Source organism: Pelophylax lessonae (genome assembly GCF_965119305.1).
Source record: "Pelophylax lessonae genome assembly, chromosome: 2".
Lineage (NCBI taxonomy): Eukaryota > Metazoa > Chordata > Amphibia > Anura > Ranidae > Pelophylax > Pelophylax lessonae.
Genome location: NC_138769.1, coordinates 509,152,298 through 509,171,761, shown reverse-complemented (window position 1 = coordinate 509,171,761; position 19,464 = coordinate 509,152,298). Strand labels below are relative to the sequence as shown.

At 43.0% G+C, this 19,464-nt stretch overlaps 1 protein-coding gene across 2 annotated transcripts in view; it reads left to right on the top strand.

Moving 5' to 3' along the window:
• The window catches only part of SLAIN1 (SLAIN motif family member 1), a 105,854-nt gene that overhangs the window by 54,039 nt on the left and 32,351 nt on the right, over positions 1 to 19,464 (top strand). The window contains exons 3-5 of one of the 2 annotated variants that reach the window (XM_082245557.1): positions 2,654 to 2,803; positions 7,789 to 7,938; positions 11,503 to 11,856. In XM_082245557.1, the coding sequence (XP_082101683.1) occupies positions 2,654 to 2,803; positions 7,789 to 7,938; positions 11,503 to 11,856 (654 nt within the window). The remainder of the gene's footprint in view (positions 1 to 2,653; positions 2,804 to 7,788; positions 7,939 to 11,502; positions 11,857 to 19,464) is intronic. The other variant, XM_082245558.1, reaches the window with a different exon arrangement.

Genomic DNA, 19,464 nt, shown 5'->3' with positions numbered 1-19,464 from the left:
TCTTGAAGACGAGGAAAAAACAACTCAATCTACCATCACACCTGGAAGGCCTGTTTTTCTTAATGCGAGTAAACTATCATCCCTGTAAGCAGTCTGTAGGACATATTGTCCTTCCTCCTGTTGGGTTTGGCTCAGCACCTGGCTCCGAGTACCTTTTTTTTTTTTTTTTTTTCCTTTTGTAATGCCCATACACCAGCGATGATTACATCAAGGTTCCTGTACACACAGTAGTAGTGTTGTTGTTGGTTGTTAATGGGGTGGTTCTTTGATTATAGGAACCTGATGAATATGTTAAACAGCGTAATTAAACACTTATGTTCAGCTGATTTTATACTATTTAGGTGCTATAATGTAGAGGTGCATTTTAGTCTATGGCTGAGCAAAGTTAATTCGTGAAACGCATCAACTCCTGCTGTTACTTGTCTGTATCAGTGTTGTCATGATTTGTGTATACCTGGAAAACAATAAATACAATTTATCCTCTATAATCTGGAGTTTCTCTCATGCTTGGATATTTGCCGAGACCATGGACTGGACCTGCACCCCAGTCATTAGAGGGAGGATTATTCTCACCTGGAGTGGTGTAACCTTGCCATGTAATGTGTGCAAATACTATTATCTAGATTTGAAATGTATCATTTTTTATTGTTCATTAGTGTATATGAACATACCCTATTTATTGACATAAAACATGCACTTTTACCCTCTTGAAGACGAGGAAAAAACAACTCAATCTACCATCACACCTGGAAGGCCTGTTTTTCTTAATGCGAGTAAACTATCATCCCTGTAAGCAGTCTGTAGGACATATTGTCCTTCCTCCTGTTGGGTTTGGCTCAGCACCTGGCTCCGAGTACCTTTTTTTTTTTTTTTTTTTCCTTTTGTAATGCCCATACACCAGCGATGATTACATCAAGGTTCCTGTACACACAGTAGTAGTGTTGTTGTTGGTTGTTAATGGGGTGGTTCTTTGATTATAGGAACCTGATGAATATGTTAAACAGCGTAATTAAACACTTATGTTCAGCTGATTTTATACTATTTAGGTGCTATAATGTAGAGGTGCATTTTAGTCTATGGCTGAGCAAAGTTAATTCGTGAAACGCATCAACTCCTGCTGTTACTTGTCTGTATCAGTGTTGTCATGATTTGTGTATACCTGGAAAACAATAAATACAATTTATCCTCTATAATCTGGAGTTTCTCTCATGCTTGGATATTTGCCGAGACCATGGACTGGACCTGCACCCCAGTCATTAGAGGGAGGATTATTCTCACCTGGAGTGGTGTAACCTTGCCATGTAATGTGTGCAAATACTATTATCTAGATTTGAAATGTATCATTTTTTATTGTTCATTAGTGTATATGAACATACCCTATTTATTGACATAAAACATGCACTTTTACCCCCTGAAAATGGGGGGCAAATCGTGTGTGCGTGTTCTACGCCGATATTATACCTGACTGCCTCGGAGGGGAAGGGAGTGGGTTGAGCGCCGCCACATTATACAAAGCCGGGATCTCTCACAGTCACACACAGTCCCAACTCCTGTACTGGCTCTTAGGATAGATGTCACATTATTGGACCAGTGTTCTGTCTATCGTAAGAGCTGGCCAAGGAGGCAGGACTGTGTGTGACTGCCTGTGCAGAGTAAACAGGAGATCCCTTTGTGTAATCCGGCACAGATCAGGCTGCAATGATGGACAATGGCAAGGCTGCATATGGTCACAGATCAGGCTGCAATGATGAGGCTGCCGATGGGCACTTATGAGGCTGCATTGATGGGCACTGACCCCTATTTTGCTTCAAAGTTGTTTATTTTTAATGTAAGTTGTTTTTCCTAAATCTTCTTTCATAAAATTAAGGTGTGTGTTTATACACCGAATAAATATGGTATATACCTTGTGGCTGTATAAACAGCAGTTCATTCTCTAGTACAGGAATACCTAACTTGAGGTATACATACCCTTATGAGATCCAAATGATGAAGGTATTGGACTGGATCTCTGATATATTAAACAAAAAAAAAAAAAAAAAAAAAATCCAGGTTTTGATTGCACAAAACAGTAAAAATCTCACATGTGTCCAGCCTGTGTATTTGACTTTTTTTATTTTTTTACATATATAGCCATCTATATATGTAAAGTAAAACCAAACTATTGACCTCTTTTAGAAGTCATACTGGTATCTAGTAAGACTGGTGATATCTAGTGCTATGACGTTTTGCTAAAAAGGTGGTAGGTGCTTTGGATTGGGCCTTCAAAGCATCACAGATCTGGTACATTATTGTAGTGTCCCCTAACGGGTTTTAATGCAGTCCTGTCAGGACACAAGTGGATGTAATCCCATGATTGATAATGACTTTAAGCCAGAGCCCTGTCTATTGAAGTTCCACCCAAAACTGATATTTTTGAGGACGCTGGATTGCATCACGCACCAAATGTGGAGACGTCAACGGTGCAATTGCCCTTCATCATTTTGTCTATGTTGTGACTGAGGCTTTTGATCAAAAGCGAGATTTGCCAGAATGCACGCAAAACTAAATTATTGGTTTTGGGTGAAGTTGACCTTCATTTACTGTTATCCTGAACCGTGCTTGTTATGGTTTTAAAATAAATACTAATCAGTAATTTTTGTTCCTTTATGTTTAGCTGGTCGCTGGAGGAGTCTCTTTTCCACTCCTGTTTCCATGTCTTTTCCTTATAGTCCAGTTGCGAGACTCACTCCATATTGCAACGGTGTTAATTCTCCCAGCATCCTTAAAACCCCAACTAAAGCAATACTAACACCAGAAAAGACAGGTAAACCTACAACTTATTCTATTTTGCACTGAAAATGTTGTGGGTTTTTTCTACCTTTTCACAGTGTAATTGGCTTTCTCTATATTTATTTTGCCTTTGATGTTTTGCAGTTGTTTTATGGCACTGTACTTTTTGCTTTTATTCCTTTTTATGGTGATTTTTTGTTGCTTTTTTTTTTTTTTTTTTTTAGCAGTTATTTATTTTAAAGGCTGTAATAGATGTTTGGCCATGTTTTTTAAGATGTGTTGGTTTCAATTTCTTTTAAAACTATACATGACAAAGTTGGCTTTATGTACCAAATGAAATATGTGATGTTAATTTGTGATAATCCAGTTTTAATTGTGTGCATAATAATGTGAAACATAAGAAGTTTACATGTGGGTTCTTGTGGAATGCATACTTTCCCAAATAGATCTTACCACGCACTAGTCAATTAGATTCACATTTCTTTCCCCATTCCCTACAGTATTGTCCTCTTCATTTGTGATTTTTTTTTTTTTAACCTGTAGATTCTATACTGTGACCACATCTCTCTTAATTAAAGTAGTATAGCTAAAGCTATTTTGGCTATACTTCTATGGATCACAGGAGTTCAGTTAGTTCTCCACTTCTGTGATCCATTTTCAGCGAACAGCAGGCTGAAGCCCCCTTTCTGCTCTCATCACAGAGCCAGTCCAGGCTCTGAAAAGATCCTGACCATATAATCGGGATCCACCCAGAAGCCTGGACCAGCACCAGACTCAGCCTCTTAGCGATCTGCTGGGAGACTGATAGAGCCCCTCCTACCCCCGCTGAGGAGAGGAGAGCAGAGAACTGCTGACTAACAGTCACTGCTCTCTGCTCAGAGCAAATGGGGGGGGGGGACTGAGTTATCAGCGGTCTTTGATTGCTCATGTCTCACTTTCTTACTGCAGAGCTGGTGGGGGACAGATGCAGCATCGGATTGATGATGCATACACCTAGGTGAATGAGGGAAAATAAATAAATTATTTATATAATATATATTATATAATAGTATCTCACACAAGTGAGTATACCCCTCCACATTTTTGTAACTATTTTATTATAGCTTTTTTATGTGACAACACTGAGGAAATTACACTTTGCTACAATGTAAAGTAGTGAGTGTACAGCTTGTATAAGAGTGTACATTTGCTGTCCCCTCAAAATAACTCAGCACACAGCCATTAATGTCTAAACTGCTGGCAACAAAAGTGAGTACAGCCCTAAGTAAAAAATGGCCAAATTGGGCCCAAGTGTCAATATTTTTATGTGACCACTATTATTTTCCAGCACTGCCTTAACCCTCTTGGGCATGGAGTTCACCAGAGCTTCTTCCACTTCTCCATGATGATATCACAGAGCTTGTGGATGTTAGAGACCTTGCGCTCATCTATCTTCCGTTTTGAGGATGCTCAATAGGGTTTAGGTCTAGAGACATGCTTGGCCAGTCCATTACCTTTACCCTCAGCTTCTTTAGCAAGGCATTGGTTGTCTTGGAGGTGTGTTTGAGGTCATTATCATGTTGGAATACTGCCCTGCGTCCAAGTCTCTGAATGGAGGGGATCATGCTCTGATTCAGTATGTCACAGTACATGTTGCCATTAATGGTTCCCTCAATGAACTGTAGATCCCCAGTGCCGACAGCACTCATGCAGCCCCAGGCCATGACACTCCCACCACCATGCTTGACTGTAGGCAAAACACACTTGTCTTTTTGTCTTTGTACTCCTCACCTGGTTGCCACCACACACACTTGACACCATCTGAACCAAAAGTTTATCTTGGTCTCATGAGACCACAGGACATGGTTCCAGTAATCGATGTCCTTAGTCTGCTTGTCTTCAGCAAACTGTTTGTGGGCTTTCTTGTGCATTATCTTTAGAAGAGGCTTCCTTCTGGGACAACAGTCATGCAGACCAATTTGATGCAGTGTGCAGCGTATAGTCTGAGCACTGACAGGTTGACCCCCAACCCCTTTAAACTCTGCAGCAATGCTGGCAGCACTCATACATTTATTTCCCAAAGACAACCTCTGGATATGACGCTAAGCACGTGCACTCAACTTCTTTGGTCGACCATGGTTAGGCCTGTTCTGAGTGGAACCTGTCCAGTTAAACTGCTGTATGGTCTTAGCCACCGTGCTGCAGCTCAGTTTCAGGGTCTTCGCAATCTTCCTGTAGCTTAGGCCATCTTTTATGTAGAGCAACAATTCTTTTCAGATCCTCAGAGTTTTTTGCCATGAGGTGCCATGTTGAACTTCCATTGATCAGTATGAGAGAGTGAGAGCGATAACACCAAATTTAACAAACCTGCTCCCCATTCACACCTGAGACCTTGTAACACTAACAAGTCACATGACACCAGGGAGGTAAAATGGCTAATTGGGCCCAATTTGGACATTTTCAGTTATGGGAGTACTCCCTTTTGTTGCCAGCGGTTTTGACATTTAATGGCTGTGTGAGTTATTTTGATGGGACAGCAAATTTACACTGTTCTATAAGCTGTACACTCACTACTTTACATTGTAGCAAAGTGTAATTTCTTCAGTGTTGTCACATGAAAAGCTATAATAAAATATTTGCAAAAATGTGAGGGGTGTACTCACTTTTGTAAGATACTTTGTATGTACAGGTTTGTATCTATTCTATCTAATCTATCTAATCTATCGTTTTTCCCAAATCCCATACCTCCTTTTAAAAACACTTCACACTATTGCGATGCGGGAACACTGTGAATATACTGCGTGTTCCCGCATCGCATCCGCAGAACAGGCAGTTCACACTGCCATATACAATACGCTGGGGGTGTCAATTCAAAGTGAACGACACCCCCAGATCAGATTGCATATCGCAGTGCGATCTGACAGTTCGCACATGAATCGGATCGCACTGGTGTGAACCACCATGCAATCTGATTCTGCTTCGGACCAAAAAAGGGTCCTGTGCGAGTTCACTGGGATTGCGGTGCAAAACTGTATGGCTGAATTTGCACCGCACAGACATCGCATGTGATTTTAGGAGCAGTGCGCTCCGAATCATATGCGATGTCTGTGATCGCATAAGTGTGAACCGGCACTTAGGCTCTGTTCACATATATGCGAGTTGGATGCATTTTGAACTGCATCTTATTCTCATAACGTGAATCAAATCCGCTTTATATGGAACCGGTTCACATATATGTTGTGCAGTGGCAGTGCAAATTAAGAGTCGTGTGCGTTATAGAAGCACTGCTTTCTGCAGTGAATCGCACATCTAATCCATTTTATACACTAATTCGATTAGACGAAAAAACAGCGTGGGGGTCCCCCCAATCAATAGCAGGCATTTTCGGGTCTAGTACAGATTTTAAGGGGAACCGATGCCAAAATAGATTTTAAAAAAATGGGGTGGGGTTCCCCCCTAAATCGATACGAGACCCTATATACTGCCAGGCTGCACGCTCCAATAAGGGTCTGGTATGGATTTTGGGGGGACCCCACTGCAATTTTTAAAAAATATTAAAAAGACTGATGATAAATCATCGGCTGTTGGAAAAAAATTGCATGTAAATCACAGCTGAACTGCTTTGGAATTTTGCTGAGAAACTGAGGGGAAATTCGCACCGAACATGTGTATACCTAGCCTAAGGGCTTATGTACAGGTGTTTGAGCTTTTTCTTTTTTTTGCCTCTAAAAACTATAAAAAAAATCCCACCCCAAAGTCACGTTCAGCAGAGAAGCTTTTGAGCATAAATGCATTTTGGCATGTTTATGCGCGTTGATGCATGCTAATGGCCAGAACAAATTAACAATTTAACCAATAGAATGCATCAATGCCAGGCTTTTACTGCGTTTTTCTGCTACTAAACTCCTGTACGAGAAAAAGCAACATACTGTAGTGAATACAGTGTGCACGTGGTCTAAATCAGTCTTCAATGGATTGCAGTAATGGAGAAATAGCATTAAAATAATTCTGGAGATGTCTTTTTCATTCAGTCTATGTTCTTTACTGACAAGAAATGAATTGGCTATGGTTACACTAGACTGCTACTTTTTAGCCTGGATAATGAGACTGATGCACAAAAATGTATCTACATGTAAATATCTTTTTCTCATATTTGTATAATTTAAATTCATAGGGATAAAAAAGCAGCCATTTGCTGTATTTAGTGGTGTAGCTATATTTGGAGGTCCTTTGTACTAACTTTGGATCAAGCCCTTCCCCTTCCTCTTCTTCACGTGTGCACCCTTCTTTGTAAAGATTGGTGGGTGGAGAGCTGCTGTAATAGATTCCACAAGAGTAAATGTATGCAGGGAAGCTACTGATGACTAGCACAAATATTTCTCCATGGGTCCGCTACATTTACCATGCGCAGTGAGGTTTGTGAGTGGAAGTGTTCCTGCCACAGTCCCCAACGTTTCTGCTCTAAGGCTTTGTTCACATACTGAAGTATTGGATCGCAAGCAGAATGGACGCGATTCTGCCCGCGATCCCGAATTATTGCAAATCGCGGGACACCCGTCTGATTCCAGTAACTTGCAATGGCACCCCAAATGCGGCACGATTGTCGCCCGACAAATCGTGCAAACAGAATCGTGGGACGCCTGTTGCCCAAAAGAAGTTCTTGTACTTTTTTTTTTTTTGGGGGCGACAGGTGTCTCTCGATTCTGTTTGCGCAATTTTACCGCGATTCGTCAGGCGACTAAGGTGGCAAAATCTCGGCCCGTTTGGGGTACCATTGCAAGTCACGGGAATTGCACGGGCATTCCGCAATTTTGCAATAAATCGGGATCGCGGGCAGATTCGCGACGATTCTGCCTGTGATCCAATACGCCGCTACGTGAACGGAGCCTTACTGGGGGGGGGGGCAGCAAAGCGAGTTTTGGGACCTAATCACAACTAGGGCGATTAGAAAATAGGTCACAGCAAAATAGGTCACAGCAATCAGAACTTTGTTTTCACACATGTATTGTATATCCTTTTAATGATTATTTTGTTTTTCAGGTTACAATTTGAAGATCTCCCCTTTGAGCCCACAGTCTTCAATGGACAGTGAACTTAGCACTTCAGAACTGGAAGATGACTCCATCGCTATGGGATACAAATTACAAGACCTCACGGACGTTCAGATCATGGCACGATTACAAGAAGAAAGTAAGCTCTTTTAAATTGTTAGTGTTTATGGTAGATACTAAGTGTTTGGTCCTACTTGAGTTTGGCTAAAAGTGACTCCCTTGCAACGGGGCCATATCTGCACTGCAAGAATTAACTACTTGTGTCTGTCTAGGGGACAGTAAAAACATTTTACCCGCCTGATCCTCCGCTCACCTGGCAGGCGGCGCTCCACCATGCTGCATCGGTGGACTGTCCCTTGGTTTCCTTTTGTCCAGTGCAGGTCTATGGACCCTGCCTCTGTCTTGAAGACATCAGAAGACCATACATGGTGGCCCTGGGTACAGTTTTGTTGTCCAAGTTTTTTAAACCTATTTTCCCCTTTCAGCTATATTAATATTTTCTCTGAATATAGTGCTGTCATATTTGTGTAGCACTTTGCACTTTACAGTAATCCTGAACAAAACATAGCCTAGCAAAAAGCAAAAGGAATAAATGTACAAGTACAGCTTTCTAGCAAACAGGAAGTGATACCAAATGAAAAAAAAAAATTGGGGGGCAGCTAAAAGGCAGATCCTCGTGGTCCCCCTGCGTTCTTTCCCGGCGAGACATCGCCGGTCTGCAGGAGGGAGAGGTGCGGGGACAGGTGAGACGAGCGAAGTGTGTGGTGGGGGAGGTTGGAGCCATGCTGACAGGAGGGGTCTGTACAGGTTGGGTGTCCATGGCAGTGTGAGCTGAGGGTTATTGCAGTGGGGGGTGCTGGGGGAGACTGGGGACATTGCCAGGCACAGAGGAGATAGTCGACTGACCTCTGTGTATATATCAGACCGGTGCCTGCATCGCTATTCTATGCTGACTGGACTGTATTGTGGTGAACAAGGAGTTAAAGCAAGTAGTGAGGAAATGATGCAAAACCTCTCCACCACCTGTCGGGTTCTCCCTGAAGAGAAATCCAAACTTGGATCACTCTTCAGAGACTAAAGTTTATGTAAATGAGCCCTTAATGGTAGGTGTGGGTTGGGGGGTGGTAAAAGCACATCTCAACCGCAGGGGCAGGGGTTACCGTCCATCAACTGCTAATGTGCATGAGCCTTAGCTGAATCTTTTATGTATAATGTTGGTTCCAAAAAAGGAAAGTTTTGAAGGTTCAGCTATGCATCTCCTCCCCTGCATCCCTGCCGGGTTCCCCCCCTCTCCTGCCAGCTGCTGTCATCTGTCAGAATGAAGAGCGGGGAAGAGGCTGGTAAATTATGTCGGTAGCGATCAGACTTTAATCTGAGGCATAGTAAACTGTGTTTACTATACTTCCGTTTTTTAATGAAGGAGAAGCTTTGTACAGAGCTATTCCTGTCTGTCCATTCTGTGCTGCTGAGAGGGTCCTTTCTCTGTCTCAAAGGTAAGATGTCAGGGGTCTATATAAACCCCTGATATCTCACCAAAGCCCCCAAAACGGGGGTCCTTAAAAAATTGTAAAAAAATATATAAAAACTACGGACACTAGTGGCGGGACTACCGGGGTCGCAAAGGTAGCACTAGCGACCGGGCCCTGGGGTTCTGCCCCTGGGCTTCAAGGGTAGGGCCCCCAGGCTCGGGGCTGCTCTGTCTAAAATGCCCAGGCCTATTTTTTTCCCCAGTCCTGCCCTGATATATGGTGTGCACAGTGGATAAGTCTGTAAAGTGGCAGGGCTTGTTAAAGAATTGGGAATGTGATGGGTGTTGCTAAAGAGGGTGTATTCAGGGAACACTAGATACTTTAATGTTGACGGACTGTCTAATTGGTGCCTTTTGTTGTTGCTGACAGCAATTGATCAGATTCTATAACTTTCTACCTTGCATTAGAAAGAAGCAAATATATGGTCTTATAAGTTTTTTTTGTGTTTTTTTTTTTTTTTTTTTTTTTTTTTTTTTTTTTATTGTTTGTTTGTATCACTGTTTGGGACGTTACTGACATATTACCTCATGTTTATTCTGTGGACAGAATGCTTGTAAGGGACAGCTTTTAGGGCTTGTTCACACTTCAAATTTCTAAAGCTTAACAAAAAAAAATTTTCTGAAGACTTTTTCCTTTAGACTTACCAAAACCATATAATATGAGGTCAAACATAAACACTTTCAATTTGTATGCAATCAGGCAGGCCCTTGCACTACATAGAAAAGGTAAATCTGAAGGAAATCTAACCACAAAAGTTGGATAGTGTGTATCCAGCTTTAGACTGGCATTAATGAGCTGTAGTATGGGTGTTAGGCTGACATTTTGCAAGCGTTAATGACGAGTTAAAAATTCCCCCCAAATGCCCTATGGGCAGTTTTGAGCGTTTGAGCATTTTAGGCATGTTAAAAACCTTTCCACAAATGCCCTTTCCATTACAGGTAATAAACTAATCTTCACGCCCCGCAACCGCACCACAACTGCCTGCCAGAGCGTTTAAGTGAAATATCAACAGTTTCTTTGCAGTCTCTTCACATACATGCAGTCTGACAGCGATCCGACTTTAAAAAGATTCCTGTGCGATCTTGGTGCGATGCAGTGCAATTTTGTGGTCTATTGACTTCAATGGGCATGCATGAAAATTTCATCTGCATTCTTTTTTTAACCTGTTTTTATAGTGCAATTCATGCTGGTTGTTAGTAGCTTGTACCTGCTGGCGTCCTAAGAACCAGTGACTCAGATGAATCATCAGTTGTTTAGGAGCAGGCACCCGTCAGCTGTCAGCAGGGTGGATGAGATCAAGGACCTCTTTCTCACAACCCTCGCCTGGTGGTTGTGGGGGAGCAGGGGGTAGCTTTGTGAAATCTGGAATCCCCCATTAAAAAGGGGGCCTCAGACACCCCCCCAATGTCAATAAGTACCCCTACTCATTTACCCAAAAATGTAATGGGTAAATAAAAATGCCAACAGTCTTTTTTTAATAAGTAATTTATTAATAAAAAAAAACAAAAAACCTGTCCCCTAATGTAAATCCATTGTCAATCACGGCCCGCATGAAAAAAAGCCAAACAGGACCGCTTCCGTCGTTTGACACTCAAAGAATGACCACTCCACTTCCTCTTTTCTTCTAAGCAAACAATGGGGCGGGGGTCACTCTGTGACCTCACCGCGTTACCCCACCCCATGATGTCACTCGGAGACTCCGTCACATGACATCACAGGGGCATGTCCACCTGGTGACAGCACAGTCCCCTGTAATGACACATAACACCCATGAGGCCCTGCCCCTGTGACGTCATAGTTGAGGACATGTGACCTGGTATACTTTGGAGGTTTGGGGGGGGGTGCACTCCCTTTATATCCCTCAATCGGCCTGCATACTCGTATAACGGTCTGGTATGGACTTAGGGATGACTCATCATTGTTAGAAAGCTGACCCCCTTCTACCACTCTTGAAACAAAGACCATTAGACAAACCCAGTGATAACATCTCTGGGTCTCAATAGTTGATTGAAAAACTCTATTAGTAACTCTATTGATCCAATTTTTTTATTTTTCTTGAGTAGATTAGAATTTTTGGCAAACTTGATTTGATTCCCAATTGGGGAGTTTTTTCCTTTTTCTTAGCTGACGCCAGTGTGAAAAATTGATCAGAAATGAATGGTTTTGTTTTGCAGGTCTTAGGCAAGATTTTGCATCTACCTCTGCTTGCAGTTCAGTATCACGACATCGCTCTAGCCTTTCGCTATACTCTGGAAAGAAAGCACCATGTGCCAACAGTGACCAGGAATCTGATCGTTACAGTGTTGAAGATGACGATGAAGACTTTGACCTCTTACCACCACCTCAGCCTCGACTTAGTCGCTGCTCCCCACTGCAGAGAGGAATTCCTCATTCACAGACTTTCTCTAGTATTCGAGAGTGCAGGAGGAGTCCCAGTTCCCAGTATCTTAATTCAAATGGATATCAGCAATACAATTTTTCATCCCAACCTCAGACATCTGAACAAACTCAAAACAGAACTAATGCAGGTAAAGCGATTTCTTTGAGTACCATTTGATATTTGGAACCTTCTGTGCTTTAAGGAATTTGTCAATTTCTAGTCAACTTGGTTGTTTAAACAAAATGTAAACTACTTTTCTCCCTTCAGCTTCCAGGACGGCAACACATGAGAGATGAGAGGCTCCACCCTACAGGACACCCAATCAGTTCACAGCTGTTAAGTCCCCACCCTTCCCCTTGTCCCTCAGTATTGATTGTGTTTGTCCGACAGCGAAACATTTTATTTTATTTTTTCTCTGTCCAGAAGACCTAGAGTGTCGGATGGTACTCCTGTGAGGCAGGTTCAGGAACGCCGGAGAGAGCCACACTCTACCTGCAAGCCTTTTGGGCTTCTCACAGGTCGCCTCTTGTGGCACAGGCAAGTCGGACACAGTGTGGTGGTCCCTCTGCTTGTTGCCCCACTCAGCAACTCGGGTCTCCTCCTTTCTTCCCCTGCAAACAGTGGGCGCCATGCTGTGAAGGGCAGGGCCGCATAACATCAGCAGCAATAAGGGGAGGACTCGTGCACTCCAAGCCTTGTTCTGAAACCATAACTTCCCGTCTGAACAGGGAAGAGGCGGAGAACGCACAGCGCGACCCGGAAATGGGTGTAAGGCGCGGCGGAAAAGTAACAGGCTCCTCAGCTACTAAGAGCCAGAAGGCTGCTAAGAGTGTCAACTCCATCTGGACCTACCTCCCTGGAGAAGGAGGATGGAAAGGCGGCACAGTTGCCTGCAGGCAACAGCAAATCGAGGCCAGGCAAGTGCTTTTTCTGAGGCGAGTTCAGAAAATTGCAGAATGCCGTAGAGGGACAGCAGGAGAGGAGAAAGGATGTTTGCTAGCCACCCCCCCCCTTTCGAAAGGGGGGGGGGCTGGCCAGCAAACAGCCTTTCTCCTCTCCTGCTGTCCCTCTAAGGCATTCTGCAATTTTCTAAACTCGCCTCAGAAAAGCACTTACCTGGCCCCGATTTGCTGTTGCCTTTATTGTGTATCAGAAACACACAATGTGGATGTTTATTTGTCTTTTCTGGTTGTTTTGCTGCTCATCAGAAATGCACAACACTAAGTTGTCTGTCTTTTTCTGGTTTGACTGTGCCTTGTTGAGCATCAGAAATACACAACATTGAAGTGTTTTTTTTTTTTTTCTGTTTATTTTGGCTATATGACTCTATTGCTTACTAGAAATACACCACATTAAAAGTTGTGGGTGTTTTTCTATTTTACCTTTATTTTTCTGTGCATTAGAAATGCACAACATTGAAGTTGTTAGTAACATTTCTGTTGGTTACATGGCTGTACTCGGGCTGCTAAATCAGAAATGCACAACATTTAAAGGTTGCTACTGACATTTCTGTTATGTAACTACTCTGTTACTAATCAAAATGCACAACATTTAAATGTTGCTAGTAACATTGCTGTTGGACATATGGCTCTACCCAGGCTGCTAAATCAGAAATGCACAAAGGTTGCTAGTGCCATTTCTGTTAGGACTACAATGTTACTAATCAAAGTGCACAACTTTAAAATTTTGTTAGTTACATTTCTGTTACATGGCTGTACCATGTTACTTTTCAGAAATGCACAGCATTAAAGATGGCTAGTGACATTTCCATTCTAACTACCCTGTTACTAATCAAGATGCACAACTTTTTAAGTTTTGTTAGTAACATTTATGTTTTAAAACAAAACAAGGCACAGCATTTGAGTTTTGTTGGTGACTTTTTTTGTTGGTCTTATGACTGTACCCCGTTGCTTATCAGATATGCGCAACATTGACGTTGGCAGTGTCTCTGAGTTATGACTATACCTTGCTGCTAATTAGAAACTGACAACATTGACATTGTCAGTGTCTTTCTGATATATAACTATACCTTGTTACTTATCAGAAATGCACAACAAAGTTTGCATCTTTTCTGTTAATTTTGGTTATATGACTGTATCTTGTCAGGCATCAGCAATACACCGCACGGAAGTTCGTGTCCCTTCTGTCTTTATATTGGTTATATTCAGGGGAGGACTGGCAAGGGGGGCAGGGTGGAAATTGCCCCCCGGGCCACTCTGAAAAGTGGTAAAAACTAGTAAAAAGGCCGCAGGGCTGGATTAATGTAGGGGCCAGACACTGTATACAGCTGTCAGTCCAAAACCAGGTGGGCATGGATGGTGAGCTGATTCCATGGTTCTATAGGCCACTTGACTGGACTTGCCCTCCAGGCCTAAGGCTGCCAGCCCTCCCCTGGTTATATTGCTAATTTTGCTACACTTCAGAAATAAATGACATTGAAGTTTTTGGGTCTTTTCTGTTTTTACATTTGGCTGTGCATCTGAATACTCAACAGTGAAGACGGTTTGTGTCTTCCTATTTATATTTATTATATAGTCCTAGCTTATTGCACTTTTAAAATCCACATTGAAGTTTATGTTCTGTCTTTTCTGCTTTGGTTTAACATTGTTGTCTATGCTTATGTCCTTTGTCTACATCTATTTTCGGGTGCTGTGCGTTAGTAACGCACAATTTATGATCGTCTAGGTTTGTGATATTAGTCATACATGTATCACTTTATTTCAGCCCTTATTTTCCCAGGGACATGGAGGGGCCAGGGGTTCTGGCTGTAGAAACATCAGATTCCTAAAAGTTCAGTCCCTTACTTTTGGGCATACCAGAGGCATTCCCTCTGCTTGATACTTGGTAAGGTTGTAGGACACTAGAAGAAGGTTAAAAAATATCCTCCTCTTTCCTATAAGAACTTTGTTCATAGAAGTATTATGGCCTAAAGATTCAATATCATAACTTTTCTGACCCGTATACCCAACTTAATAGGTTTTGAGTTCTATATGTATCCTTCAGATGACACTCTTGGCATAACTGGTTGTAGTAAGCCAATGTGTGTGTGTGTTCTGCTACTGCTATGGCCTTACTTTGAAGTAGGGGTCTGCTTAATGTATCCCTCATCAGTACCAAAGGGAACCCAATGGTGTTGAAGTGGATTATGGTTTCAGACATCAGGTAGGACACCTGATCTCTACGGTATGGTTAAAAACATTCTTTTACCAAGCTCCTTTCCGCTTAATTTTATTGCATTTGCGGGCAGGTCTATAGGGAGTTGATTATGATTCTAGGCATCAGGTAGGACACCTGATCTCTACGGTATGGTTAAAAGCATTCTTTTACGAAGCTCCTTTCCGCTTAATTTGATTGCATTTGTGGGCAGGTGTATAGGGAGTTTTTTTCTGGTATAAAGAGCATTTTTAACAACTGACATGCCAACATTCAGATGTTAGGGATGTCATAGGTTTGGTGTACTTTGGGTACATACCTGTCCAGCTTCTGAGCCCAGGAAATAACCTTTCCTTAATCTATTTCCCTTAAGTGGTCTTCTCTTTAACCATCACTATGGGAAACAAATAAAAGTTTTTAAAGGGGGCCTGCAAGGGTTGTCTGTCAGCAGGGCCAGATTAACGTAGGGGCTATTGGAGCTGCAGCTCCAGGCCCCTACCTTTTTTATATAGGCCCCGGGTTGGCCATATTCACTGTTACCGCTCTTCTGTCACTTGTAAACACAGAAGTCTGGCTTCTATGCTCGCTTCCCCAGGCAGCACCCTCAGAACCTCCCCACACAGCGCGAAGGCCGGACAAGGAGGGACAGTTGCCGATGCATGGATGTGTTTATGGGCTTCAGAGACAGCATCCCATGTTGAATTAGGCATGCATGGCTGCACCCTTCCTCCTCTGGGTGCATGCCAAGGCACGGCCCTTAAGGCCCTTCAAAATCCTCAGCACCAAGCCCATGATGCTCTTAATCCGGCCCTGTCTGTCAGGGAGCCTCTTTTTTAATCATTCTCCTGAACAGAGCAGTGTTTAAGCCAGATCCACTTTGTTGATCAAAGTAGTGTCTTTGTTTCACAGAACAAGTCTTGGATTAGTCCTTTTAGTGGTCCTAAGAAGTGGTACAGACATGATAGACCACGATTGCTAGATGATTTAGACAGTCAATCTTGCTAACCTACTGATTTCACAGGTTTTCTGATTTCATCTTTAGGTTTTAACTCCACATAGGTCCTGCATCCAAAGCAGAGAAGGCAGAGACTTTGGAGGTGCAAACCTGCTGATCACCCTCTTGATCCAAGATCTCTTCATCACTCATAATGGAGTGGAGGTAAAACACGCTGCAAGCATGATATTTGGCCAGAAGATCTTGCAGGCAGTGGTCCCACCCTAAGGTAGGCCTGTGGTTACTTTATTATCCTCTCATGTGTTGCTGTCCTGGAAGGTGAAGGGAGAAAACCAACCGTTACTTACCGGTAACTGTGTTTCTACTAACCTTCCAGGACGGTAGGCCTACTTCTTGCCCAGTTAAAAGGGTAAGGAAAGAATGTAAACAATAGGTGGTGAGTACCCAAGTGAATGTATACCCTTTGTGAATCGGTTGGGAGACTTTTTTTACAACTGAGGGACAAGGGGAAGGGTGGGGACTTTTAACAGCTGTGAACTGATTGTGTTTCCTGTAGGGTGGAGCCTCTCATCTCTCATGTGTTGCCATCCTGGAAGGTTCGTAGAAACACCGTTACCGGTAAGTCCAATGGTCAGTTTTTCTGATTATCCAGTAGACTTTGGTAAATTTTTAAGAATGGGTTATGTGCAGCTACCATCAGATGATTGTACGTGATTGTCAAAAAAGCTGATGGTACATACCCCATATAACCTCTCCCACTGTCAGCTAGCCTGAGTTTTTTTTTTTTTTTTGGCTAATGTCCTTAGGTGATGGACCTCTTCTCTCTACTGAGAGGCTTCCCAGCTTGCATGGAAATTTTTTCTTCCTGGATGAATATTACGAGGTGTGTGTGTGTGTGTGTGTGTGTGTGTGTGTGTGTGTGTGTGTGTGTGTGTTGGTTTGTTTTTTTTGCTAACAAGATTTTAGCCGCACTTTATCCACTGTGGCCTTGGGAGACCGTACCTGGACCCTGTCAGATGAGAAGGGCCAGACTTTAACATTGCTTAGGTACTAGACTGTGCTGTTGGCTCTTCCCTTGTTGTGTAGTGCAATGCTTAGAGGTAGCTGCAGGGAGCTTAAAAGTTCATGTCTGCAGTCTTCATGGTACAGAGCCCTGTCCTTAAAGACCCCTGTGGGGGTATGACCATTATGGAGGGTGAAGCCAGAAAGGGGTTATTCCCCTTTTAAATCATGCATCTTATGTGGTAAGTGAGGGTGGAAGCCCTTTAAATATTCATGATCCTGCGTGCCCATCCCGAAACCACACCTTGGGGGTACACTTAAATCATTAACTGCTTGCAGGCAATTGCAGCAAATACCAGGTTAAAAGACTCTTTTAAATGTCGCCACTATTTCTGCCTATGGAATGTGCCTGTGCACACATTGCTTCTGTGTGTGAGTAACCTGGAACACTCACTGCGCTTGTGCCACCTCGCCTCCCAGGGCTTACTGCGCCTGTGTGCATCTGCCCTTCCTTTTCGGATGTGGTCACTGAGCTGGTAACATCTCCTTATCTCCTCTATTGGGGCACGTAGGTGATCTGGATCATAATCCCTGGATTGCTATGGCCTACAGGTAGCTGACACCAAGGTGTTTCCCTCCCTCCATTATTGTTGCAGAGATATAAGCCACCCCTCTGGGAAAAAAAATCACAAACATGGCAGGTCATTAACAGAAAAGGGCTCAAGTGAGCTTTCATGTTCAGGCTCCATTTTTGATCTCCCCTCTTTTCAGCCTCACTTCCTAAATTTGTTTATGATTTAGCTCTTGAGCCAGACACAATTCCTGAGGAGAAGGCATATATTGAAGTGGAGGGTCCCTCGTTCTCTGGGGCATCAGATTAGGAATGAAACCCCTATGCTGAGATTTCAACCAAGCTAAAAATCTAAAGCTACTCTTATTAACATTGTATGCTCTTGCTTAATGTTGAAGCCACCTTAGTCTGCTCACAACAGAGTATTACGTATGAGGTCATTTAAATTCCCTAAACCAGCCAAGTCCCTTTTGAGCCACTGGTAGAACCTGTATTGTATGGGGACTGTCCTTAGAGATTTTTTTTTTTTCTCCCTACAGTATTTTATTTATGATCGTGGGTACATCCTGTGGTGGATCCTGCCTTAAGACCCTCTTGGCCACTGAGAAAGATAATCCTGTGTTCAAAGATCTAAAATATAAGAGATTAGAGGCACTATTTAAAGCATTATTTTCCCTGGCAGGCCCTATCATGCAACCTGCAGTTGACTTTTCATTGGGGTTCATTATAATGGGGCAGAAATGTGTGCAATATGTGACAATGAATGTAAAGTGTTTACCAATGCCAAAAGTCTGCCAAGCAAAATAGGTGAGTTGGAAGCTCTGGTGCACAAGGAGCAACATGATTTATTTGGTATTGCTGAATCTTGGCTTCATTCTTCACATGACTGGGCTAACACCTTCCCTACTGGTGCATTGTAAAATGATGCCAGTAGGAACATTCCTTTCCTCTGGGCGGACGTCATATGATGTCCGCCTGTTCTTGCCACTCCCGCACGCCCCTGGGGTGTTTGCGGCGATTGAGGATGAGCATTTCCCTCGGGACACAGCCCATCCCTGATCAGGGTAAAGAGCCAATGTAAATGGCTCTTTACCACGTGACCGGCTGTGTCCAATCACAGCCGGTCATGTGTTGTCCTCAATCACGCCGATTGTGCGCGCCCCCAATCACAGCCAGTCACAAACTCACTAGTGTCAACAAACCCGGTAAATGCTTGTTACCGGGTTCTCCTCCTCACACACCGATCCTGTGTGTGGAGGAGATTGCGGTAACAGGCAGTTACTGATTTACAGTGCACAGTAAAAACACACTGATTGCCCAGTAATAAAGAGGACCTGTCACCAGCCCATCAGGGTACCCAAGAACCTTTTCTGCAGAACATCAGAGTACCTGTCTGCAGCCCATCAGAGCACCTGAGTACCTCTCTGCAGCCCATGCCTCATAGAATATACGTTTGGGTGTTTGCTTTCCAAAATGGGGTAATTTTGTTGGTAATTCCACTGTCCTGGGGCTCCAGGGCATTAAAAAATGGGATAGGTTGTCAGGAAATTGTATGTGTAATTTATGCTCCTAGAATGCCTGGAAGTGCTACTTGCATGTTGGACCTCTATGTGGCCAGGCTGTGTAAAAGTCTTACACATGTGGTATCGCCATACTCAGGAGGAGTAGCAGAATGTATTTTTGGGTGCATTTGCAAGTATGCATATACTGTGTGTGAGAAATAATTTGTTATGACAATTTTGTGTAAAAGAAAAAAAATATATATGTAATTTTTCCCACAGTCCTTGGGTAAATGAAAAAACTTAAAAAAACTCACCATGCCTCTTACTAAATACCTTTGACTGTCCACTTTCCAAAAAAGGGTAATTCGAGGGATATTTGTATTGTCCTGACATTTCAGGGCCTCAACAAATGAGATGGGCCGTCAGTACATCAGGTGTGATCAATTTTTCTCTAGCGCTCATTGACAGACGTAGTCCTCGGTGATACACCACCTTCGGGTTATGTTGCCTCCACAGGAGCAGGACTAGACAGTAAATTAAAAAGCTCTGGCCACACCCTAGGGGCAGTCCCAG